The sequence below is a fragment of the Oryx dammah genome, unplaced genomic scaffold, assembly GCF_014754425.2.
Source record: "Oryx dammah isolate SB20612 unplaced genomic scaffold, SCBI_Odam_1.1 HiC_scaffold_29, whole genome shotgun sequence".
NCBI classification, from domain to species: Eukaryota; Metazoa; Chordata; class Mammalia; order Artiodactyla; family Bovidae; genus Oryx; species Oryx dammah.
The window spans coordinates 48,629,487-48,655,497 of record NW_024070213.1 but is presented as its reverse complement, the minus strand read 5'-3'; the positions used below and the strand labels follow the sequence as shown (position 1 = coordinate 48,655,497).

Below are 26,011 nucleotides of genomic sequence, written 5' to 3'. Positions count from 1 at the left end.
ATTTAGACCTTCCTAGCAGCTGGAGCTGCTCTTTTAACTTCGGAATGGACTTCCTGTCACTCATAGTAGCCCATGCTAGCTAACATTTTGTTTGCACACTTACTGTGTGCCAAGACCTTATTATGTGCCAAACACCTTACATTTATTAGCTTATTCAAGCTTCACAAATCACCCTATGAGACTGTTATCACCTACTGTTTATAAAGGAAGAAATTGAGGTTAAAGTAAGAGATTGCTAGTGGGTGGAAGAGCCTAGATAACTCAGGCATGTCTCTGCCCCAAAGTGTATGCATTCAACCACTATGCAAAACTGACTCTCTCCAAACAGTATACCAGCTGCCTTGGGAGTATTTGCAGAGAAAGTTCTAGCATTGAGTGGCAGATATGACTAGATGATGTCTAAGGATCCTTCTGCAACAAAAATTCTCTTGACTTTAGGGTTACATTGTTTGACTTCAAAGCCAGAGAGGGATTATGGGAAATAGAACCCTACATCAACTCTGGATCTGAAACCTGAACTATTAATATGATAACCATGTTCTTAGCAGCATTTTCCTGAGACTCACTGGTTGGTTTCATTTGTGTCCCTGTGTGTTCATATACATGTGTACAAATGTCTCCATGTCTTGAGTCAAGATGGGCCTGTAATCTTGAACAAAACCCTTAATGTAGGGTTGAACTACAGTTTTGTTCATCTCAAATGATTTGTTTCTCTCCTTGAAATCCAGACTTAGTCACTTGTATTTCACTCGTACCTTTCTCATTGACTTGGATATTTCCAGAGATTTAAGAATAGAATGAATCCAGCTGTGCAAATAGGTCATTATTGCCCAGCTCTAAATATGTTCCCAGAGAAATCAGGAGTCCAGGAAGCAGAGTGTATGTCAGCTGTTAATTATATCCTCAAGTCACGCTGCCAAAAGTCGGCCACTGTGCCCTGCTATCAAAATAAAAGTCTTACTGTACTGCACAGAAGTACAAAAGTGTTGGATTTATTTGTGTACATGATTTTTGTAAATAATTATTTGGAAAATCAATATTTAGAAGTACTCTGGGTTTCCTAGTTGACTCCCCAAAAGATTGTATTTTGCCAACAGAGAGATTTTATGTCATCTCCCTATTTAAAATACACTCAAGAAAGCCTTACACAGTGATTGGGTATGTGTCTTAAATGTCAGCAAAATAACCACATTAAATCCAACAACTAAATTATCTGTGGAAAGAATGGCACATAACCCCTAGGCCACAAGTAATTTTTCAGATACTCAGAAAGAAAAGGTTTTATTTAGATCATCTCTTATATCTGATAAAATGTTCTCAGGAACTTCATTTCATGTGATTCAGAAATCCTCATGGGACATAAATATTTTTCAAAAAATAAATGAAATTGCATTATGATTGTCTACCTGGCACCCAAGGCATTCGGGAAATATTTATGGAACATTTTAGAGATGAGCAAGCTGATGCTCAGCAGCAACCTGCCCAAAGACAGAGGCGCACAGCCGAGAAACAGCAAAGCTGGGACTGGAAACCAGGTCTCCCCTGGCCAAGCCAGGAGTAAACCAAGCTGCTGCCTTCATTCCTTTCTTTGGATTTTTCAGTTTTGTGTTGTTTTAGTTGAGTTATATCAGAGGCACCAGAAACTCACTGGCTGATTTAGCAGAAAAGGAAGTGAATGGAAGGAGAGGGCAGTTCACAGAAAAGCTAAAATTTCCTGAGTCTGCACAAGGCCAGAAATCAGGATGGCATCAGGAATCTGGAGAGGAAAAAACAAAGGGAATTTCCCAGCTGCGTCCTCAGATGGTTAATGCGCACTTCAACACGGACCATGCTTGAAGGCTGTAATTATCATTCAGAGTCCCAGGAAAGAGTCTGATGGGCATATGACTCAGCCAGGCCAACCCCTGGGTAAGGAGGTTGCCTGGTCCTGGTCATGTGGCCTCTAATTAAATCCGCAAAAAGCGTGGAGTGAAGGAAATGATTTCTCAAAATCAGTACCAACAAAAGGGAAAGTGAGGTATAGCCAGGCATAAAAGAGTCAATGTCACGGATAAGCAGACTAGATTCTAACTGAAAACTGGAATATTTGGTGTGAATATTTTCCAGAATATTGAAAATAGGGGCCAGGCTAGCTCTCAGTCTTTGCAATTCTGAACAGGCACCATTCAGTAAACCAGGAGAATGGTGCAGAATACATGAATGGGAGTCCCTGGCATTGTCCAAACCTTTAGATAGCCCCTATTTTCAATATTCTGGAATTTCAAAAGAGTTGGACATGACTGAGCATCTGAACACATGCTCACATACACAGAGCTGGCCTAATATGTACAGTAGGAAGTGTTCCCTCCTCTTGCTTTCTGAAAGTTTGCAAAAAACACCTTATATCTTTTAGTTTGATTTGCATGCACTGTGTATATCAGTAAAAGGGAAAGATATCTTCAGGTGTCAGGGATCAAATCAATTTGCCAATCTGAAGGAGACTATTTGAGTCAGTCCTTAAGCCCATGGTTAACTCCAGAGATAGGGAGTTAAAAAGGAAACCTGCCAGGTCTCATACCATATATAGAGAGCAAAAGCTTTCTGAGAACCTAGTAAGTGACAAGTACCACTGGGAAAATGTTTGATTAGTTTCCAAAGCAAGGTACAGTATCTAGTGTATGGTTGGTGCTCAGTTACCTTTGAAGAAATTAATGGAGAGGCTTTTTTTCACATGAAAAACCAAGTACCAGTGCCTCCGAGGGTTGACCTTGCTCTTGGAGCTGCTCAGAGCAGTCAATATTCTTGCTTGTGGGAGTGAAATCTCAGCAGCGTGTGTGTGTGCTTAGCTGTGTCCAACTCTTTGGGGCCCCTGGACTGGGGCCGCAAGGCTCTTCTGTCCATGGGATTATGCCAGCAGGAATACTAGAGTGGACTGCCATTTCCTCCTCCAGGGGATCTTCTTGACTCAGAGATCAAGCCCCTGTCTCCCGCTGCTCCTGCATCGGCAGGTGGATCTTCCTTACCACTGAGCCATCTGGGGAGCCCCTGAAATCTTAGCAGATCCCTTAGAGAAAATCCTTGTTTCCCTCTAAACTCTTGCTCTTTCTGCTTTACCAATTGTACTCACGCCTGGTTACATATAAAGATCACCTGGGGTGTTTAAACACAGATGCCTGAGCCCATCTCAGGCTGATTAAATCAAAATCTCCAAGAGCTGACACCCAAAATCTTTTTTTTTTTTCCCTGTAAATTCCCAAGGTGATTCTACCATCAGCCAGGATTGAGAACCTCTTTGCTACACTGTTGCTTTTGTTTGAGATAACTAAATGGGCTTTTAAATGTGTCAGTTGTAAATGATTACACTTGTATATAAGTGCTTATTACTGCCACATTGTAATTATCCCCGTGATGGTTTCCACTCTTACTCTCTGTTGGATCCCTTTTAAAGACTGCAAGTCTTTTACTTCTTTATAAACAAAACTGGGAAAACCAAGAACAACATTTGCCAACTGAAGAGAAGTAAAGTTGTGAAATTCTGGGGGTGGTATTGCTTTAGTATAGCAAATGGAGCTGCTCATAAATTACCCCTGTTTAAGGGCTGGGTCTGATGAAAAATTTCAGGGTGACTATTCTTTATTTCATTCTCTGGGTGTTTATTTTTTTTTTTTAAATCTGCACCTGTGTTAAGTCTGCATTTTAAAGCAATTGACACCTTATAAATTCTGCTGCTACTGCTAAGTCACTTCAGTCGTGTCTGACTCTGTGCAACTCCAGAGACGGCAGCCCATCAGGCTCCCCCATCCCTGGGATTCTCCAGGCAAGAACACTGGAGTGGGTTGCCATTTCCTTCTCCAATGCATGAAAGTGAAAGTGAAGTCGTGTCCGACTCTTAGCGACACCATGGACTGCAGCCTACCAGACTCCTCCATCCATGGGATTTTCCAGGCAAGAGTACTGGAGCGGGGTGCCATTGCTTTCTCCTTATAAATTCTACCAAATGCATATTGAAAAATCCCATGGATGGAGGAGCCTGGTAGGCTGCAGTCCATGGGGTCGCCAAGAGTCGGACACGACTGAGCGACTTCACTTTCACTTTTCACTTTCATGCATTGGAGAAGGAAATGGCAACCCACTCCAGTGTTCTTGCCTGGAGAATCCCAGGGATGGGGGAGCCTGGTGGGGTGCCGTCTATGGGGTCGCACAGAGTCAGACACAACTGAAGTGACTTAGCAGCAGTAGTCTAAAGAACAATTTATTTCTAGGCGTAAGCCTTAGAACTGGGTCTGAAGTAAAAAAAAAAAAAGTATTCATATTAGCATGTTGGGAAAGGCATACCTCTGATCAGATACTCCAAGGGGTCTGGAACCCAAAATGTTTAATCACCACTGCTTTTAATCTAGATAACTTCTCTGCACAAGACTCAAGGTCATGTGTGAGCTGGCCTGTCTGTCCATCTGATGCTATCTGCTGCAACTCTCTCTTCCCTTCCCCACCTCTTTATGGACCAGCAGTACAGATTTGCTTGTAGCATCCAAATTGCCATGCTTTCCCATTATTCTGTCTCTCTGTGTGGTCTGTTCTAGCCTGGAGTGACAGCTCTTCCCTCTATCTGCCTTGTGTCACTTATGGAGTTCTTCCTCTTAGATTCCACCGTAGACAGCCTCTCCTCCCTCCACCCCACTGCACCTTCGAGTACTCACTGTCTTCTGTTGTAATCATGAGGGCCGTGGCCCTCTTACTGTTCATCATGTGTGGAATGCACAAATGAAGGAGTCTGTCAGCCATAGGACAAGTGTGTGGCCTTTTCCCTTGCAGGTGCTCTTGATCAAACTACAGAGTGGATAAAAGAATCTGTTCATGAAGAGTTACTTTCTCTTTCTGAGGCTACTTTAACGCCTGGAGCCGAAAACAACTCCAAGCCAAGCCTGAGCCCTACGTTGGTGCTAAATAATAGTTACTTGAAACTGTTACAGTGGGATTATCAGAAAAAAGAATTACCAGAGGTGAGTTTTTCCCCCCCCTTTGGCTTCCCTCAAGTTTTCAATATTCTAATTCTTAAGTTCAAACAGTGTATCAGCTGGTCTGTCTGTGTTGCATGTGGTTTAATGACCTAAACTGGAATCAGATGAAAAACAGGGATTTGGATGTAACACTGCTGATCTCACACGTTCATGGTACTGAGCTCCCCTTTCTATTTTTACATCTTAAATATGCTAGACACTCATGACAGATGGAGCACGTCTTCAGGAACTGACAGAAAGGCTGAATCAACTGAAAATGATTGCCTGCCTGGCCCTTATCACCAATAACATGGTGGGTGCTCTTACAGAAGGCCTACCTGAGCTTGCAGTCAGACTAAAAAGGATTTCAGCTGTTCTACTTGAAGGCATGAACAAAGAGTGAGTTCCAGCATTTTTATATGCTCTCCCTTGTATTCCAGCTCTGCATATGTTTCAGAGAACATGAATAACCTTGGAAAATCTGGATGTGGTATTCAGGACCATGCTTTAGAGAAACTTAGCTCATGCCTTCTTTTCCTAGAGTTTCTTTTCACGTCTCTGAAGGCTTAGATGTCCCTCATCGGTAGGGAGAGGTCTTTTCCATAACAGGTGCCAGGGTGAGTGTAGTGTTTCCACTTAGGACGGATGTGTGTACAAGCTCTCCTTTGACAATGTTGTGGAAAAAACAAACAATACCTAGAAATTCGTCAAGCTCAGGGTCTATCAGAGAGGCGTTCTGATTCAGTTATTCTGACTCCATCATTTTTCTGCAACGAAATGTTTACCAGCTTCACAGATCCAGCCTCTGTGAAGCCTACAGAAGTAGTGACATCTCTGTCCTTCAGAGATGTTTTACAAGTCAGTGAAAGTTTTGTCTTTGCCAAATTCATTTCTCAGTGTCAAACCATCATTGAATACTAGAATCCCATTTCAATTTTGCATTATTGGGAATCCTGTCCAAGTCAGAGAATTTCTAATCCTGACCAATGACCGGGTGTTTCCATGGGTCTCTATATGTCAGCTCCTCTTGCTGACTGTCCTCTCAGGTGCTTTCAGGGACTTTACACCCAATACATCCAACATCCCATCTTCCTGCTTGTTATTCAGAGAGCACATGCATGACTTGATAAAATCCTAGAATCTTAAAAGCCAAACTAGCCCAAATGATTCTGGCAATCCAGAGTTCTCTTCTCATTTTGACCTAAAGCTCAGAGAGAATAGGATTTGCCTTGGGCTGTACTCCACGAAAAGGTCAAGCCAAGGCCTGAGCTCAAGCCTGACAGTCAAGTCCCTGCCCTTTCTACTGATCCTGGTGCTAACCTGCCAGGCTCTTTTCTTTCACATTCCAGGACCCAAGACCTATAAGGAAAAGAAACCTGCTCTGATTTTGCAGAAACCTGCTCTTAGCATTTCCCCACACTGGGTAACCATTATTTTCCAGGAATTCTAATTTATTAAGCCTTTAGTGAGTCCCCAGATACTGCTTAGTGTTAGCTGCTCAGTCGTGTCCAGCTCTTTGCAACCCCATGGACTATAGCCCAACAGGCTCCTCTGTCCATTGAATTGTCCAGGCAAGATTACTGGAGTAGGTTGCCATTTTCTACTCCAGAAGATCTTCCTAACCAGGAACTGAACCCGCATCTCTGCATTTCTTGTATTGGGAGGCAGATTCTTTACCACTGAGCCACCTGGGAAGCCCTCCAGTACTGCCTAAGTATTCATATGAAGCACATAGCAAAATGGTTACTAAAAGGACAGGCTTTTGGGTTAGACAAACCAGGGTTTAAATCCTAGCTGTGCTGCTGACTTGTAACGTACCATTGAATAAGATCCTGAGTCGCTCTGAGTCTCATGGCCTCACTTGTAAGAAGGGATATAAAGATACCTACCTTAGAGTTATGGCAACTTAAGATGACATTTGAAAAGACCCTGATGCTGGGAGGGAACTGGGGGCAGGAGGAGAAGGGGACGACAGAGGATGAGATGGCGGGATGGCATCACTGACTCGATGGACAGGAGTTTGGGTGAACTCCGGGAGTTGGTGATGGACAGGGAGGCCTAGTGTGCTATGGTTCATGGGGTCGCAAAGAGTTGGACACGGCTGAGCGACCGAACTGAACTGAAGATGACTCATGTGTAGCATTTAGTGCAGGTGTGTGGCATGTGGCAAGTGCTTGATAAATGTTAGCTCTTAATAACTGTTTAGTTGTTTGTTAGGTCATCTTCTTTATAGTTGTTCTGCTTATCTGATTGTTTTGTTGTTTTGTCTAATTCCTCTCACCACCATCCCCCCTTGTCTTATCCTTTAATCCATTTTACACAAAGTTGTCTTAAAGATCCTTTCTGAATAGCGAGACGCAATTTTCAATATCATTCACAATAGTGTGGACAAAGCAAATGCTGCTTCCTATTATACCTTTTTCATTACCTATTAAATAACCACCACTAACTACTTTTTACATCTTTCTGGACTGTATATATTTGGAACTACTGATCAGCTACTTGAAAGTAACAGTGGGAAAGAATCTCTCATTTTTCATCATGATAGGTCAAGAGTTTTAGGTAATTTGTCTTTATGGTGTTGGCCTCTGAATGTCTTTATTTCTTGTTTTTGGCTGGTGTTAAAGGTTTCCTGCATAGGCATGGATAAATGAATTGTTTCTATCTTATTTTCTAAGCACATTAAAAACAAAATCTATGACTGAATCCACTCAGGCCAAAGGGTTTATTCTGTAAATTAAACAAATATTTTCTATCCTTTTCTGATAGCCCTGCCTGAAAATGGGGTTGCAGATTTATTTTTAGGGACCACATTTTTCTGTCTGTGCTTTTCATATTTCCTACAGAATTGAGTGGTTTTAAGCATTTAAAAGTCTGATGCATATAAAGCTTGGTGATTGGGAGGAGTTTCCTATTTTCTAAGGTCATCCTAATAGGGGTAATTTTTGTTTGTATGAGAGAAAATTGGTAGACATTTGAAACAAGCTGGTATATTTTTTAAACAAAACAAACAGAATCCTGCTGAATAAAAGTTGTCCCTGGTGGAATTATTGTTTCATATTTTGTAGGACCTTTAACTTGAAGGAAGTCTTGAATTCTATTGGCATTCAGACTTGTGTTGAGGTTAACAAGACCCTAATGGAGAGAGGTTTACCAACTTTAAATGCTGAGGTTCAAGCTAACCTTGTAGGCCAATTCTCAAGCATTGAAGAAGAAGACAATCCTATCTGGTCTTTAATTGGTGAGTCCTTATATTTTTATTGGTTTCTGCTTCAATGTCAATATGCTTTACCACGCTGGCTTTGGCTAATGTTAAGTATCAGTCAAATTTTAGTCTTAAACAGATTACCTGCTTCTCTTCGTGAATAAATATTGAAAACATGAAGAAAGCATTAATATTTTCAAAGGTTTGGGACTCACTGCTGCTTATGTGTGTATATATAGTGGAGTAGGGGGATGTTTCAGGGTCTTCTACCTTACTACCCAGCTGATAGGGTTTTGAAGAAAATAACATCATGCTGCCATCATTTTAAATTCCTAGATCAATATAGCAGTCCAAACCAGATGGCAGTATGTTCACAGAAAGTAGACACATGCTCTGATGGAAGCTAACCTGTGTGAGCTGAGGCCCCTTGCTTGGTCAGGCTTAGAAAGACTAAAAGTTAAAAGGCCCATAGAACTGAGAGGCATAGTGGGGGGATTTTTTTTTCCCTGCTTGATTGCTAAGAAAATAAATATCTCAGGATCAAATTGTGTTGGTGAGCTGGGGAAATGGAGAATGTATGAGGACTTTTTTCTGTTACCTGTGACAGATAATTTAAAACTCTGAAGTGGCTTCCCAGGTGGCTCAGTGGTAAAGAATCCACCTGTCAAGCAGGAGACCTAGGTTTGATCCCTGGTTCTGGCAGATTCCCTGGAGAAGGAAATGGCTATCCACTCCAGTATTCTTGCCTGGGAAATCCCATGGAAAGAGGATCCTGATGGGCTACAGTCCATGGGGTCGCAAAGAGTCAGACATGGCTTAGTGACTAAACAACAAAGTGGCTTACGCAGGAAGGGACTGTATTTGCTCATATCACAGAAAAGAGCAGTTGGGGGGATTGGCTGCTGGTACAGCTTAATCAGAGTTCAGATGATGTCTTGGCACTGTTTCCCCCTTGTGATCCCTCAGCGCTGCCTTCCTCTGGGATGGCTGTCTCTAAAATAGTCTCTTCCCAATATAATAAGATGACTTCCACTCCAGCCTGCATCTTTCCATATTTAAATCAAGCCAAAAAAAAAAAAAAAAGTCAGTTTCCCTCCCCTCTTAGCTCAAACTATGACCCTAGAATTGAATCCCATTAGCTCCAGTTGGTGGTCACATCCCATTTTTGGTGACCAGAGTGGAGGAAACTTAACCCTAAGACATGTGTTCAGCTCCTGGAAACAAGGTGAGTCAGCTTTACCTGAACACCTGATCTGAAACTAGGGAAGCAATTGTTTTCCCCAGACAGAATCAGGGTGCTGTGGCCATGAGAAGAGGATGAAGGTGATGTGGGAGAAAAAGCAAGTGTCAGCTGCAGTGGGAGAGGAACAGATGGAGTAAAGAGTGTGGAATTTGAATATCCAAACATTCCAGGAGGAATCTGCAAGTTTTCAAAGCACCGCACTGACTTCTCTAGGAACACAAACACTGGTTATTATTTAGCTGAGATTCTTAAAGGGTGTCTTTCAACCTGATCCCTGGGGACATGGGATGCTGGTAGTCTAAGCCACCCAGGCCACTGAAGGGCTCTGGTGCACAGCACGTGGGCTTCAAGGGGTGGCAGGGAGGACAGTCACACACACAGCCTAACCTCAGCTGCCTGTGGCCGAGCCCTGCCCGGCATGACTGTCACTGCTGACAAGCATGTCACAGCCTGTCACCTCCGGTGGTACAGCCAGCACTTGGGCCATGGTGCTTCTCAGAGGAGGAGGGGCAGGCTGTCAGCCATCTCTGCCTCATACCAGGAGACCCTCGCTAGTGCACAGATCTCATGAGGAGGATGGGATGCATCTTTGCTCACAGCAGTTTCCCCAGACGATGGGGGGTGGGGCCCAGAGATGACCTTTAATAGATATCTGAGGGGATGACAGAGGATGAGATGGCTGGATGGCATCACTGACTCGATGTGTCCATCTGAGTGAACTCCAGGAGTTGGTGATGGACAGGGAGGCCTGGCGCTGTGATTCATGGGGTCGCAAAGAGTTGGACATGACTGAGCGACTGAATTGAACTGAGGTGTCAATCACAGATTGGCACTTGCCGTCTACCTCTCTAAGGATTAAATCATGTGCTGCTGCAGCTGCTCACCTCTAACACCCGCTGAAAGGAGTTCAGGATGGAGAATAGAAAAGAGGCACTCTGCTCGGGGGAAAACTGGCAGGATAGGTCTTCACACAGTTAGATATTCTCCGGAGCTTTTTATGAGCCCAATTCACATATCTCCTCATATCTGGGAAAACACTAAAATCCTTCATAGTGATGACTGTTTCTCGTGACTAGCAGAAGCTTCACGAGACTAGCAGAAACCTTTTGTAAAATGTGTTTTTTATTGCATGTATTCTCCCTTCACCAAAATCACATATATACTGTCCCTTTCCTCTATGACTTTGGAACAGTCTCTCAGAGCTATCTGAGGTGCTGTCTCCCAGGCTGCAGTCCTCATATTGCCCCATATAAAACTCAATTTGCAACTCTCACATTGTGCTTTTTTTTTTTTTAAGTCAGCAGTGGAGTGGATGAATGAATGCATGGAGACTTGGAGCAGTCAAGTATCTCTCACCTGAGGCCATATAACCAGCGGGTCTCAGGGTAGGGAGTCTTCCTGTCTCACTCACCTTCTCACCTGCTCTGATGGGTACTCCAGTCAGAGCTGGAGCCCTGCTACCTGTTGGCAGGCTGGCCAGAGCCTCGGGTGTTCTCTGTGCTCTTGCTTTAGATCAGGGAACTACTGGCAGCGCCAGAGAGGGGGAAGCTGGGGGCCAGGAGATGCCCCACCCTGAGGAGGCCTCTTAAAATCCAGTCAAGCCACTTTTTCCACCCAGCCCTCCCTATTCCAAGTTTCCTGTTCTTTTGCAAATTGGAAGTATTTTATAACCTTGTTCAAAGTATTGTTGCCTAGCAACTTGCATGACTCACTTGAGCGTCTCTCCCTAGACTCTGGAAGCCAAGGCATGTCTTTGGCAGGGGCTGGGTTTGGCTGCTCCTAAATGGACAGACGCTTCTATCACTTTAGTCTTGGCCTAAAAACTGACTCGTCCACAGAACAGACAGAACTACTTGTCAGCATAATAACAGTTTTGAAAGACCTGCATTCTTTAAACAGTCTCACAGAAAAGTGTCCAGACCATAACCATGACAAAAATAGACCCGGGCTCATGAGAGTCGAGCAGCCAGCCTAATGGGGAGTTTCGTGGACCATTTGCTCTGAATTCTCTGCCTACAGAGGAGCAAGAATATATTAGACCTTAGAGGGATCCCTGGGACAGAAGAAGGGCTCCAGCTTAGCCCTAGCTTTCCTCCTCTGTTGTTCATGGTACCCACAGTCTGCCTTCTTTGTTCTCAGTTGATGTGCTATTTATTTACAATAAGATCACAACGCCTACTGTGTTTGCATGCTAATGGCCACCTACATTTTTAAAAAGTAATCTTCAGCTGTACCAATGACCCCTCCATGAATAATCTCCTCCTGTTGAAAAATTATGGATAAGGCTCAGGTCTTCCTCAGCCCCCACTCCTCTCTGGCTCCTTGCATTTTCAGTTTGGAGTTTATCTTCATAGATCTTTTTCATTCCGTTCTCACTTCACTACAGTCAACATTTATGACATGCCTGCTCCCTGCCAGACCAGGGAAATAAAGGCTAAAAAAGTAGCCCTCACCCTCAGAAAGCCTACTGTCTGAGAAGTGAGAGAGAGAAATTCTCAAGTAACAATAATAAGCGTTGAGTATATAATAAGGTTGAGTAATAATAAGGGTATAACAGATGGTAAGGAAAACCACAGAAAGGAGGTGACTTTAGTATCAGTATGATGTTCTTGACTTTGGTGGAGATGAAGTGAGATGGAAGGGCATTCTAGTAACAGGAAATAGTCTGGGCTAAGATATGGACATGGGACACTGGGCACTTTGAGTTCCAGGTCAGATCTGGCTGAAATGTATGATTTGGGGTAGACGTGTTTGGATATAAGAATTTCAGTAATATTACAGCTGTCTGTATTAGATGAGTGTATTTAACTGGCAACCCACTCCAGTATACTTGCCTGGAAAATCCCATGGATGGAGGAGCCTGGTGGATTGCAGTCCGTGGGGTCGCAAAGAGTCAGGCACGACTGAGCAACTTCACTCACTCGCTCATTTTCCTTAATAAATGTTCTTATTTGTGAGATTTGTTTCCAGAGCCAGAGAATGTCCTTGGAGCAGCCTGGGCTGGAGCAGGTCTGGCTTGTCCAGTGCCATTTGTCCAGGACACCACAGCTTCCTTTTTATAAGCATTTGCATGCATTTGTGAAGTCTTCGCAAATGCAGGTGCACCAAAGCAGGAAGAGTGGAGAAGGTGGCAGTGCTAGTTGGGGTGGTCCTTCCTCAGTGCCTCCAGATTCTTGCCCACATGGGGGGTTGTCATACAATTTATTTTCTAACCCGGGACACTGTTGAAAGTGTTCTTTTTATTAAGACCAGGACAGCAGGTGTCAACTTCAATTGTCCTGAGAAAACCTAGATGTATGTTCCCCTTTGCCATGTGGCAGTTTGGGCTCCCAAGTTTGCCAGATCTGTAGATTTTTCAAGAAGAACCAAAAATTTGATATTCTATGTGAAAGCCCCTCATTTTAAATAGCTTCTGTTTTTTAGAAAAACACTGTCTGGGCTAAAATAGCAGTCCTAGTTTACATACTCAGCTTTAGGATATATAACTAAAATTATGGACATTTGAATTTTTATAAAAGATTCCCCACTCTACCCTGAAAGTGCTGTGTATGTTTTATTTGTTAGCTATTACTGTGTAACAGATTTCCCTAAGACTCCATCTATCATTGCTCACCAGTCTGTGGGGCAACTGGGCAGTTCATTTGGTCTTGCTGGACTCAATGCATGCATTTATGGTAAGCAGCCTCATGGGTAGTTAGCTCTGCTGGTCTCGCCTGGGCTGTCTCAAGTGTTTGGGATTTGGTTGGCTACTGGTTGGTCTAGGATGGCCTAAGATGGAACAGCTGGGCTTCCCTCAACATGGGCTCTCAACTGGCCCAGGCTTGTTTACATGGTGGTGGTAGGCAGAAAGGGCAGATTCAAACCATGCCTCTTGAGCATGGAACTCACACACCATCACTCCGGGCACATTCTGCATGGGCCAAAGCAGGTCAGAAGGCCATCCCTGATCCAAGACCTGGGCACCCGGGCTCCAGCCCTGATGGGAAGAACTGCCAGGCTACCTTGGAAAGGGCATGAGTATAGGGAGGGGATAAAGAATTGAGGATGTTGTTGCAATCCATCTACCACAATTACTATTCTCATATTTTAAAAGTACATGCTTTAATAATAGGACAGATAAACATATTTTCTTTTCCCCCAGATAAACGAATCCAGCTATACATGAAGAGCCTGCTTTGTCTGCCAAGCCCTCCAAGATGCATGCCTCCCGTGCCAGGAGGCCTTGCTGTCGTTCAGCAAGAGCTGGAGTCGCTAGGCTTGCAATACGCAAACATCGTGAATCTCAATAAACAAGTGTACGGACCATTTTATGCAAATATACTCCGAAAGCTGCTGTTCGGTGAGGAAGCCATGGGGAAGGCAGAAGCTTCTTCATCTACTAACTAAAGAGGAAATGACACTGGAAAAAAGACTGGAAGCCCAGCACTTAGGTACCCAGTCTGTTTCCACCAGCTGCATTACAGATGGGGCACATTCTCGATCCTGTGTGAGGTACAGTGTTAGCCCGAAGTTGTGTAACCCAGTAATGTCAGCATTGCAGAGACATGCACATCACAATGCCCCCACATGTGCACCATTTTCGAGTCCTAAAGAGACTTTTTAACGAACAGAAAGCTATTTGTATTTAATTCTATTACCTATATAATACTTGTAAATGTTTTCTTAAGCATTTATATCTGGCTTATTCATTCAACCCTTAAGGAGTTGTATTTCCTCACCTGTTACTATCAGATCTAATGATTTTTTTTTTTTTAACTTTGGTACAGCTTCTTAAAGGGTTGAAAGTTGTGATCATAACCAAGTGGACTGATGTTCTAAATAAATGATGTGAAGTAAGGATAATTGTATTTGAAATGTACAAATTAAATTTTATTCGTATGTAATAGAAACTTACATAGTCCTCAAATTCTACAAATATACCTAATCACATTTGGTGATACTGATGGTCAGTATTTGTTTAGAATTTAAACGTATTAAATACATTTTTATGCTATGTACAAATTTTAGATAAAATCTCCCTTGATGATTTAATGGAAATAGAAACAAACCCCTTCTAAAATCTCATTCTAGAGGGTGGATTCTTCTTGCAACTTATGCTGCTCTCTGAGAGAAACACTTTTTGCACACATCTCTTTGTGAATGTCCTTGCATTTCTCAGGCCATTGGTAAGGTTTATATAAGATTTTAATATTTTTACATAAGGCAGGAGCGGTGTGAATTGGTAACTTGAATTTACTTGTAAGAAAAAGTTGATAAAATGGGACCCCCATTCTCAGTGAAATTCACATCTGAAAAAGAAACAGATGTACTTTGGATTCTTTTTCTTCTTTAAGCATATAATGTGCTAGCAAATGCCTTCTCTGTGGATTTAATTCTTACCCCACCGTGACCAAGAAGCTCTTCTCAGTACCATCATAATTTGCCATTCTTGTGCATTAAACTTTGCCACGCTGGCACTGCTTGTCAGGATCCTAGAGAAATCTGCTTGTCTTCGAATTACATGCTTCTGAAGTGTTGAGGGAAACACTACTGGATAATGCTTTATTTGCATAAAATGCATTTTTGATGGTTTGATTTTCTGAGGACTCCTTGAACCTTAGCGGTCTGGTGGAGAAGAGCAAGTAGGAAGAAAATGATTAATCCTTCTTTCTTCCTTACCTCCTCTTCCTCACCATGACCTCTACCATTATGGTGCTACCTAGTGATTTGATGAAGGCCTGGGAAATTATTGTGTGGATAACTTATCTCTGATCTTTACATTTTGGAGGGATCTGCCAAATTGAGGAAATGTTGAACATCAGCTTTTTTTCTCCCAATGACCAATACATAAATCACCATTCTGTCCATTTGAGCAGCTATGTAGAAGTGGAATTTACTGAAGAGCACACCATTGGTCTTACCCATTTTTTCCCTCCTCCTGTATGTCCATTCTGCCTGTTTCCTGTGCTTAGAAATCATAAGGTGCTGTAGATTTGTGTTTGCATTTTCTCTTAAGTTGAAATTGTTTTCAACTGTTCACTTTGGGGCCTGGATAGCACAGAGGGTCTGAAAGGTAGCGTATAGTGTGATTTTTTTGTCACTTTCCCGGTGAACTGTATATTTAACTAGAAGACCAGGTGGTATACTTTTTTACTATCAGATTGGAATCTGGCTGGTATTCTTATATACTTGATTATACTATAGTTGCCAGCAGGAAAACAATGTGCAAACATTTTTTTTTTGATGCATTTTAAAATGAAGGGCATTCTGCTTTTTTTTTTTAAGTGGCAAAGTAAATCTCAATGTCCCATCTGGATTTAAGCAAGTACATTTATTAGGATTTTTAAATCCTGTCCCTTAGCATGTTGTTTATTTGGTTTTTACTTAAATGTTTACTTCTACTTTTGAGAATTTTCTTAACATGGTCTTGTTTTGTAATGTCAATTTTCCTAAACACCATACACACATTTTCATTCGTCTACTGCTAAAACATGTATTGTGTGCCCTAGTTACATATTAAAACATTAAAATTATTTTAAGATAGATGGTGTCTCTATTTTCTAAACCACCTTTGGGTAGCTCGGGGCTGGAATATTGCACAGTCTTTATTACAGTGGTTCTAGAAAGAATCTTCTACTTAATGTCAAAGCCTCACAGACATCAATTGTGTTCATTCATTCATTTAGTCAACAAATAGCTATTGAGCATCTACTACGTGTCAAGAAGTATCCTAGGTATTTAATACACAGATGACTAGACAGACACTGTCCTGAGAAGTTTATAACTCAGTAAGAAGGACAAACTTGTGAACAATAGCAATAAAGTGTAATTCGGGCTATGCTTTTAAAACAAGTACACATAGTACAGAAAGTGAAGAACTAAAGAGCCTCTTGATGAAAATTAAAGAGGAGAGTGAAAAAGTTGGCTTAAAACGCAATATTAAAAAGACTAGGATCATGGCATCTGGTCCCATCACTTCATGGAAAACAGATGGGGAAACAATGGAAATGGTGACAGACTTTATTTTGGGGGGCTCCAAAATCACTGCAGATGGTGACTGCAGCCATGAAATTAAAAGATGCCTGCTCCTTGGAAGAAAAGCTATGACCAATCTAGACAGCATATTACAAAGCAGAGACATTACTTTGCCAACAAAGGTCCGTCTAGTCAAAGCTGTGGGTTTTCCAGTAGTCATGTATGGATGTGAGAATTGGACTATAAAAGAAACTGAGCACTGAAGAATTGATACTTTTGAACTGGGATGTTGGGGAAGACTCTTGAGAGTCCCTTGGACTGCAAGGAGATCAAACCAGTCAATCCTAAGGGAAATCAGTCCTGAATATTCATTGGAAGGACTGATGCTGAAGCTGAAACTCCAGTACTTTGGCCACCTGATGTGAAGAACTGACTCCTTAGAAAAGACCCTGATGCTGGGCAAGATTGAAGGCAGGAGGAGAAGTGGACAATAGAGGATGAGATGGCTGGATGGCATCACCGACTCGATGGACATGAGTTTGAGCAAGCTCTGGGAGTTGGTGATGGACAGGGAAGCCCGGTGTGCTACAGTCCATGGGGTTGCAAAGAGTCAGATATGACTGAGTGACTGAACTGAACTGACACATAGTATTAGAGGAAAAATCACTGGACTCTTTCATGGATCACCCTTGAGCTAAAACATGAATGATAGGCAGGAACTTGCCAAGAGACCAAGAAAGGGAAAGGCACAAGAGGCCAAGTGCACAGGAGGCACAGTCATGTGGAGAAATGGTGAGCCCAGGGAACAGCCTCCAAAAGAGGGGAAGTGACAAGAGGAAAAACAAGCAAAGGAAAAGGCTTCTGGGATGTCATGTTCATATGTGTGGGGTTTGTTCTGAAAGAGGTAAAGAATCAGGGAATCCTTTGAAAGTTGCAAACAATTATGTTTGGGAAAGATTGCCCTGGCAAAGCACACTTGCCATTGGTGCTAGAATATTATGTGTTGTGTACGTATGTGTACATGCCCTCAAACCCGAACACATGGCACAAGCAGTAGAAATGGACTCTAGCTAACAGACAGAAAGAGAGTTTATTGGAGAGATTAACATACTTCACAGAATCTATTTTGTTTGGAGAATTAAGCTTGGCAAATGGGTAGGAACCAAGGCAATGCAAGTGCAGGGCCTCAGCCAAGCGGGATTCAGAGATTGATTTCTCAACTGTCCATGCTGCTTTGCCTCATTTGCTCAAGATTTAAAGTCCTAGATATCAACATTCAGTGGGACGAATCTCTGTCAAGGGCAATGCTCTAATTTGCCTGGGATGGAATGAGATAGTGGCTGACACTTAGACTCCCATGTCCCCACCAAGGTCACCCAACTAGTGATTTCTTTCAAATAGGAAAGGTGTCCGGAGGAGCAGAAAGAGAAAAACAAATCCACTATCCTTTACATTTATGAGGTCTTTTGAACTCGACTGGGAGAAATGTGTGAGGAGACCCCTTCCCCCATCCAGTATTGCCTCTAAGAATGACACTGTAAGACAATTCCAGGAAGAGCTCCAGGAAGTAGCTCTCAAGTCACCATGGCCTCAGCATAGCCTTCTTTCTCAAATTATAGTTCCAAGTTTAGGGAAGGTTGGTGTATGTATCGAGGGCCTTAATCCAGCTACTCAGAAATCCAACTTCCATCCATCTTATAACTCAGCAGTCCTCAAAACCTTCAGCATCTCCTGAATCACTCAGAAGACAGGGGAAATAAATGGATTACCCACTTCTATTCATGGTGCATTGGCCAGAACTCAAAATCATCTGGCTCCAAGTGCAAGCAAGTCAGGAAAATGTGCCCAGGAGAAAAGAGGTGGACATGGGTATTGGGTATTGGTAAGCATTAGCAGTTTCTACCTCAGATCCCGCCAGTTTCCTTGAATAAACTCTATGAATCCTCTTTTCTATGAAAATAAGTTTAAAGTCATGTGTCTGCTCTGATCTTTTAGTATTAGCTCCCCAGAACACCGAGTTGAGAGGATTCTGAAGCCAAATCCAGGATAAGCAGTAAAGAATTCTGTGGCTGATTGGCAAAGTATGCCATGAGTGTGGGGCCTGCCACATTTTGTGCAACATATATTTTTTCACTTGAATCCTCCTTAAAACTAAAATTCAATCTGTTCTACCTCTGGGGATGTTAAGTACCAATAACTCCCACTCGTTAGTCAGTAAAAGTAGCACAGGACTGAGAGTCAGGGGACTTGAGTTTGAATTCACTTATTTTTCATAGCTATTATGACCTCAAGTCAGCCTTCTAGTCTTGTCCTGAACATCGATTTCCTACCCTACCTGCCTGCCTCACAGAGCCCTAGTGAGAGTCAAATGAGATGTATTTGAAATTGTCTACAAACTTAAGCATAATGTGGCCAGAATACATTACAAAAGCTAATTTATTAGTCCTAAATCTCTTTCAAGCTTCAAGAGGTTTTAGTATTGTGAGATGTGGTGATCGAGTACTTAAGTACATAAGACCAAAAATTGTCAACTCTCATCACAAACATGGTTCATTAAGCCCAATATTGTCATTGGCAGAGAAACTCAAGGGTATGTAGAGACTGCAGTTATTGTCCTTGATGTCAACTTCAAAGGATAGTGACACAACCCCACATGTTCCAATTTCGTTTAGTAAATCAGGTATGACTTTATCCTCTATGATTTAATCTAACCTTTTAGAAAGTACATTTGTACCAGCACCTTGTGCCCTCTTGTTCTCTACTTTTCAAGTGAAACTTTATCTTTTCATGTCTCAGCTTGGTATGTTAGCCTTGTTCAGCTTTCAAGGGAAAGGGACCTAGGGATTTATCGCAAGGCTTGAAGAAGAAAGGAAACCTGGGAATCTGCCAGCAGTTGCACCTGCAGGCATGATAGAGAAGTTGAATATAATTTTTTTCTTTCAGAATTTAGCAAAATAATTACAAACCACATGGACTAAGCATTTTATATAAATGGTCTCCTATAACTGCACAACCCGCTACAAGGCAGGTTCTATCATTATTTCCATTTGTGCAAAAAGAGACACAGAGAGGTTAAGGTCACAGAGCTGATAATCAACTTGAACCCAAAGAGTCTAACCCTGGAACGTGTTAACTACTCGCTATATTGGTTCCCTTAGGTCATCCAGTCAAAGGTATGTTTCACTGTTGTAATGCTACCAAATGCTGTTTACTTCTCTGCCTCTGTTTCCTGTTGCCCTTCCCTTTTGGTCTTCATTGAAAACCTCCCAGGAGAGAGAAAATGATTGGGTCCATTTGCCACTAGTCACTATGGATATCCTTCCCCGACTCTCTTGCCTTCGGTAGGGGTGTCTCATAAGGAGCTCCGTGCCCCATCCCTGCCCCCTGCCTTAGGTGGCTGTCTTTAGCTGGTGGCTGGCCCTGTTGGTTTTGACAGGATGATGAGGTAACAGGACTCAAAGCAAGGCTTTTCAGAGAAAGATCTATAGGCCTGGCAGGCAACTAGAGGTTTTGGACCATCCAGTCTTGCTCAAAATGCAAAATGTTCTCTGATTACAGTAGAGACTTCTGTCCCGGCTTTTTCTTACCTTGCTGGCTGGGAAACAATAGACTTCCAGGATCCCCTTTGCCCTTGCCTTTTCAGATTGAAGAACCCTATTCCTGCTCCAACATTGTTCTGGGCTTTCTCTAGTTCTGCTGTAAATGTATTCAAATATAGAAATCAAGATCTTTTTTTTTTTCCCAGTCTGAATGCACCAAGGTTTTCAAGGAGAGAGGGTCATCTTTTCCTTTTGTTTTCTAGTGTCTTCAAGTTGAAGCCTCTCAAAATAAGTTCTAATTTCTTTAACATGGCATAAATGACAATTTCTGGTGTTATCTATAGACACGTCCCTCGACAAGCCCTGTGGGAGAACTGCACTGAGCCGCCACACCTATTGATGGGATTATGTACTCTACAACCCCCATGTTTTGCTCAGGCTGTCTTTCTCTGCTTGATGTCTTCTACTGACCCATTCAGCTGGTGTCACAATAGAGTGGTTTAAAACATGGGCTCTGGGGTCAGGTAAGTGTGGATTTAAATTCCAACCATGCTTGGCAAATTTCTCAAACCGCCTTAGTCTCCTCACTTGGCAAAATGGGGATTATCATACTTCTCCCCCTTGATTATGAAATCAGAGAATGTATAAAAAGTGGTTATTCCAATGCCTGGCAAAGAGTAAACAGTCAACAGAAACACTCCCTAATATTCCAGGGCTCAGCTCTGACACCCCTGCTTTCCCCTTTCCCTTGCTCTTCTTTAACTGATGCTCATGGTTCTCCTCCCATTGGTCACTTTCCCATCTTGGGACCACAACACTTCATACCTAGGTGATGGGATAGTATTCCAAGATGTCAACCGTTTTTCTGTGATTTCCTTTCCCTAATTGCCCAGCCCTCTATTCAAACCACCAAGTCTTTTTTGTACCAATATTTCAGGAAAAGGACAGCAGAAAGCAGAAACCAGGAGACTGTTTCTGGCTTTTTGAATTAAAAACTCCAGCCCGTTAGGGCAGCAGTCCCCAAACTTTTTGGCACCAGGGACCAGTTTTGTGGAAAACAATTTTTCCATGGACTGGGGTGGGGGGTGGTTTCAGGATGTTTCAAGTGCATTACATTTATTATGCATTTTATTTCTATTGTTATTACATCATCTATACCTCAGATCATCAGGCATTAGATCCTAGAGGTTGGGAACCCTTGCCTTAGGGGATCAGAAAGACAATGGATTTGACCCCAGGATGCAAATGCCCCTACCTAACGGACCAGGCAGGTGTAAACAGAGTGGACACCACTTAGTGTCAGCCAATTGCTCCCATGTAGGACTCTGGGACCACTGCTACCAGATCCTCCTCCAGAGACACTTTAAAAAAATCAGAATTTTAAAAAGCATGACAGGAAATATTGAACTTATCACTCAAAGCATGTTTTTTTTCCCCCAAATCATTTATTCAACACAACTTTACTTAGGAACAAACAATGAATTAGAACCTGGAAAGAGGAACACAAACAAGACAGTCCCTGTTCCAGGTGTTCCCTGTCAGAAGGAGAGGTAAACACATAAATAGGCTATGGGATCGAGTGATAAATCTTATGCTACACTACGTTACAGAGTGATTCTCAACTGTGATCACTGGGCCAGCAGCATCAGCATCATCACCTAGGAGCCTATTACAAATGCACATCTGCAGGCCCCAGCCCAAACCTACCAAATCGGAAAACTATGCTTATTTTAACAAAAAACAAAACGACGACAACAAAAAGTTAGACTAACCCAGTGCTAGGGTTGCGTGCGTGAGGGTTGCGTGCGTGCATGTCGCTTTAGTCGTCTTCGACTCTTTGCAACCCTATGAACCATAGTCTGCCAGGCTCCTCTGTCCATGGGATTCTCCAGGCAAGAATACTAGAGTGGGTTGCTGTGCCCTCCTTCAGGGGATCTCCCTGACCCAGGGATTGAACCAGTGTCTCCTGCATTGGCAGGCTAGTTCTTTACCACTATTGCCACAAGGGTTAAACATTCAGAATGGCAAATGAATATTTATAAATTTTTGTAATTTACTATGGCGAAATATACTAAAATTTACCATTTCAAGTGCACAGTTCAGTGGTCTTATGTACACTCACACTGTTGTGAAACTATGACCATTATCCATTTCCAGAATTTTGCATCTTCCTGAACTGAAACTTTGTATATACTAAACAACTGTTGATTCTCTTTTGCCTTTCCCCTCTCCAATGGGATTTTTTTCCCTATTGATTCATGTAAGTTCATTTTAAATGAGGGATATCAATCCTTTCTCACCTGCCAACTTGTGTGTTTTGAAACCTATTCATGGAGATTTTTAACCATCTCTTCAGAAAATTTAAAATTTTTCATGGAATCCTAAAACTATGGGTAGAATTTTATGATTCAATCTATGAATATTTTCCTTTATGATTTCTGTGTTGCCATGCTTGAAGGCAGTCACCATTCATTTTCATGAATTTGTTCACTTTATATTTCCTTCTAAGGTTGTTAACATTTAAATATGTAATCCCTATAGAATTTACATATAAAAAAATATATTTTTTCCTCTTGAAACAGCTAATCAGCAGCTCCAACATCATTTTTTGGAAAAGCATCTTTCCAACTGACTTAAAATGTCACTTTTCATATTAAATTTCTGCTGACATTTACTCCTGGATCTTCTGCCTAGTTCTTTCAGAATATAACTATCTTTATTGCTGTCCTGTTATGCTCTACTTTCTGCTGCTAAGTCACTTCAGTCATGACCGACTCTGTGGGACCCCACAGACGGCAGCCCGTCAGGCTCCCCCACCCCTGGGATTCTCCAGGCGAGAACACTGGAATGGGTTGCCATTTCCTTCTCCAATGCATGAAAGTGAAAAGTGAAAGGGAAGTCGCTCAGTCATGTCCGGCTCTTAGCGACCCCATGGACTGCAGCCCACCAGGCTCCTCCATCCATGGGATTTTCCAGGCAAGAGTACTGGAGTGGGGTGCCATTGCCTTCTCTGGCTCTACTCTCTAGGTAAAGCTAATTCCTCCTCATTTTGTGGTCATTTTAATGGCTGTATAGTAGTCCACCACACACGTACCTTAAGTTTTTAAACCAATCCCCTCCTACCAGGTATTTGGTATATTTCCTACTTTTCCATAGTATATGTGTAGTTTGGGGCTAAATTAAATGATTCCTATGCTTCTGTAGCTCAAGTCGTGCAAATTCTCCTTTTACCCTTTTCTGTGAAATATTTTTAAAACTATGCTTTTTGGCCTCAATTATGGGATAACTGCGGAGAAGGCAATGGCACCCCACTCCAGTACTCTTGCCTGGAAAAATCCCATGGATGGAGGAGCCTGGTGGGCTGCAGTCCATGGGGTCGCTGAGAGTTGGACACAACTCAGTGACTTCACTTTCCTTTTTCACTTTCATGCATTGGAGAAGGAAATGGCAACCCACTCCAGTGTTCTTGCCTGGAGAATCCCAGGGACGGGGGAGCCTGGTGGGGTGCCGTCTCTGGGGTCGCACAGAGTCGGACACGACTGAAGCGACTTAGCAGCAGCAGCATGGGATAACTGGGGGCTCTCCAGGCAGTGCAGTGTTAAAAAAAAAAAAAAATTCGCCTGTCAGTGCAAGAGAAGCAAGGGACACGGGTTCCACCCCTGGGTCGGGAAGATCCCCTGGGGGAGGGAAATGGCAACCTACTCTAGTATTTTGGGGGCTTCCCTGGTGGCTCAAACTGTAAAGAATCTGCCTGTAACGCAGGAGACCGGGGTTCCATTCCCGAGTCGGGAAGATCCTCTGGATCCCATGGACAGAAGAGCCTTGCGGGCTACGGTCCATAGGGTCACAAAGAGTCGACACGACTGAGCAACTAACACTTTCTAGTATTCTTGCTAGGATAATCCCATAGCAAAGGAGTCTGGCGGGTTACAGTCCACGGGGTCCTAAAGAGTCGGACTGACTGAGATCGCAGGAACCGACAACCCTGCCTGGCTTTCAGATTACCCACGCGAGACTTCCGAAGGACACCAGAGGGCGCTGTTTCCTGGCTCCACCTCAGCCACATCCGGGTTCAACCGCAGGTTCCGACCGACAGCAGGCGGAACCTTTCTTCCTCCTATTAAGTTGTGCGGCGAACCCTTTAAGCCACCACGCAGCGCTCTCCACCGGTACAGCGGCTACCTTGACGCAGGGGAGGCGCACGTGAGTATTCTGCTTACTGTCTGGTTCATCGTGAGTAGCATGGACCTGCTTGCCGAAGAGTTTGGGAACCTGACCCCGGAGCAGCTGGCTGCGCCGATCCCAACTGTAGAGGTGAGTGCAGGGCAAATGGTGAGCGGAAGGGGCCGTGATGCGTCCCCGAGAGGCGTTGCCCCGAGAGTCCTGGCTGTGGAGGGGCGGGCCGCCTCTTCTGCGCATGCTCAGGACTCAGCTCTGGCTCGGGGCTCGGCGCGTTCACTCCCTAGCCGGCCTCTGGACCCACGTGCAATGGTTGAGCTGGGGGAGCTGGCAGGCGCCACGCTGGCCTAGCAGCCCCGCCCACGGCTCCGGAGTTGCACCCATTCTAGTGTACGTGTGTTGTCAGGGGAGGACTAACTCTCTCTCACCTTGGGGGACGTATTGCTTGCTTTCTTATAAAGGATGCTGAGGTCCTTGGAGCTTAGCGCTGGCTGTGGTGGTAAAACCAAATCGTCTGAATCCCAGGCTAGTAATTTCTGCTTTTCGCCGGGAACTCAAGTTGGGATTGCAAGAGTATTTTAAGTGCCCAGAAAATTTACTCCAAATTTTAAGTGTTTTCTCGGGGAGTACCCCTGTAGCTTTCTTCAGCTTCTCAGAAGTTAAGGATAACTATCCTACTCTGCGGAGAAGGCAATGGCACCCCATTCCAGTACTCCTGCCTGGAAAATCCCATGGATGGAGGAGCCTGGTAGGCTGCAATCCATGACTGAGCGACTTCACTTTCACTTTCATGCATTGGAGAAGGAAATGGCAACCCACTCCAGTGTTCTTGGCTGGAGAATCCCAGGGACAGGGGAGCCTGGTGGGCTGCCGTCTATGGGGTCGCACCGAGTCGGACACGACTGAAGCGACTTAGCAGCATCCTACTCTGAGCTGCCTGATGAAGTTCAGCTGTTGATATAATTTTATTTTGTGGAAAGACATATAACTTCTCTGGGGCTCAAAATTTTAGTTGGCATCGGTTGGGGACATAGAGAAATAGTCAAGGGAGAGATTGACGTAGCGGGAACAAGACACTTGAAACCTGGAGGCAAGGCCATATGATATTTTTGAGAAATAAAAATAAATCTGGTAGTATTGGAGTGTGGAAAAGTAGAGGAGAGATTAAAGGTGACAGATAAGGGTCCTGGTTATGAAAGGTTTTGTTAGACATTTGAAGGAGGCCTGGGATGCTATTGACAGGTTTAAGCAGGATGACTGACAAGATCAATGAATCAATTTCTTTATAGTCATTCTGCAAATTACATTCTGACGAATTACAGTCAGTCTGTTAGATTCTGTGAGTGCCTTCGTACATGGTGATTTTCTTCAGGCAATACTAGATTTTTAAAATTTTTTGTTTGTTTCTTTTATATTGGAGTATAGTTGGTTTGAATTTTTAACTCTTGAACTGCTATTTAAGAGCCAGCATTTACTGAGCACTTATTATGCGCCAGCTGTGTTCAAACCTAGTGAGCATTATGTTATTTAATCCTCCGAAGCAAGTAATATTTTTGCCCCATTTTGCCAATGAAAATTTTAAAGACCCAGAGAAGTTAAGTAAGTAACCCAGTGTCAGAAGGCCATTAAGTGACTGTTGGGGATTTTGGATTTCAGCAGTCAGACTCCAGAGCTCCTGACCTTAACTGCTGACTGAACTGCTTTTCCAGAGAGCTGCAGGATTTCTGTTTCTTCTCTGAATTTGCACAGCAATGAAGGGACCAGGAACATATTTTCAGTCTTCTGATTTAGAAATAAAAGTTCCTCTTTCTGACCCTCTGCATCCAGTCCACCATCCCATCTTAAGGGCCCCAACTACAAAATGTACTCAATTCTGACATTCCCACTGTTCTCCAAGTCAGCCACTCTCATC

General features: G+C 43.2%; 2 protein-coding genes and 1 long non-coding RNA gene across 4 annotated transcripts in view; 2 read left to right on the top strand and 1 right to left on the bottom strand.

The window, feature by feature from the left end:
* TCP11L2 (t-complex 11 like 2) overlaps window positions 1–15,949 on the top strand; it is a 41,755-nt gene extending 25,806 nt beyond the window's left edge. For both annotated transcript variants that reach the window (XM_040234809.1, XM_040234808.1), the window contains 4 exons: window positions 4,795–4,982; window positions 5,197–5,378; window positions 8,048–8,220; window positions 13,569–15,949. In XM_040234809.1, the coding sequence (XP_040090743.1) occupies window positions 4,795–4,982; window positions 5,197–5,378; window positions 8,048–8,220; window positions 13,569–13,813 (788 nt within the window). In that variant the 3' untranslated portion in view covers window positions 13,814–15,949. The remainder of the gene's footprint in view (window positions 1–4,794; window positions 4,983–5,196; window positions 5,379–8,047; window positions 8,221–13,568) is intronic.
* A 2,661-nt stretch (window positions 15,950–18,610) lies between these two features.
* LOC120858627 lies at window positions 18,611–24,226 on the bottom strand. The gene is made up of 3 exons (XR_005719917.1): window positions 24,141–24,226; window positions 21,176–21,281; window positions 18,611–20,077 (listed from the first exon to the last, which is right to left on the bottom strand). It is a non-coding gene; the product is annotated as an uncharacterized LOC120858627 (long non-coding RNA).
* The window catches only part of POLR3B (RNA polymerase III subunit B), a 115,933-nt gene continuing 113,911 nt past the window's right edge, over window positions 23,990–26,011 (top strand). Inside the window, exon 1 of the mRNA XM_040234807.1 lies at window positions 23,990–24,234. Within this exon, the coding sequence (XP_040090741.1) occupies window positions 24,163–24,234 (72 nt within the window). The 5' untranslated portion in view covers window positions 23,990–24,162. The remainder of the gene's footprint in view (window positions 24,235–26,011) is intronic.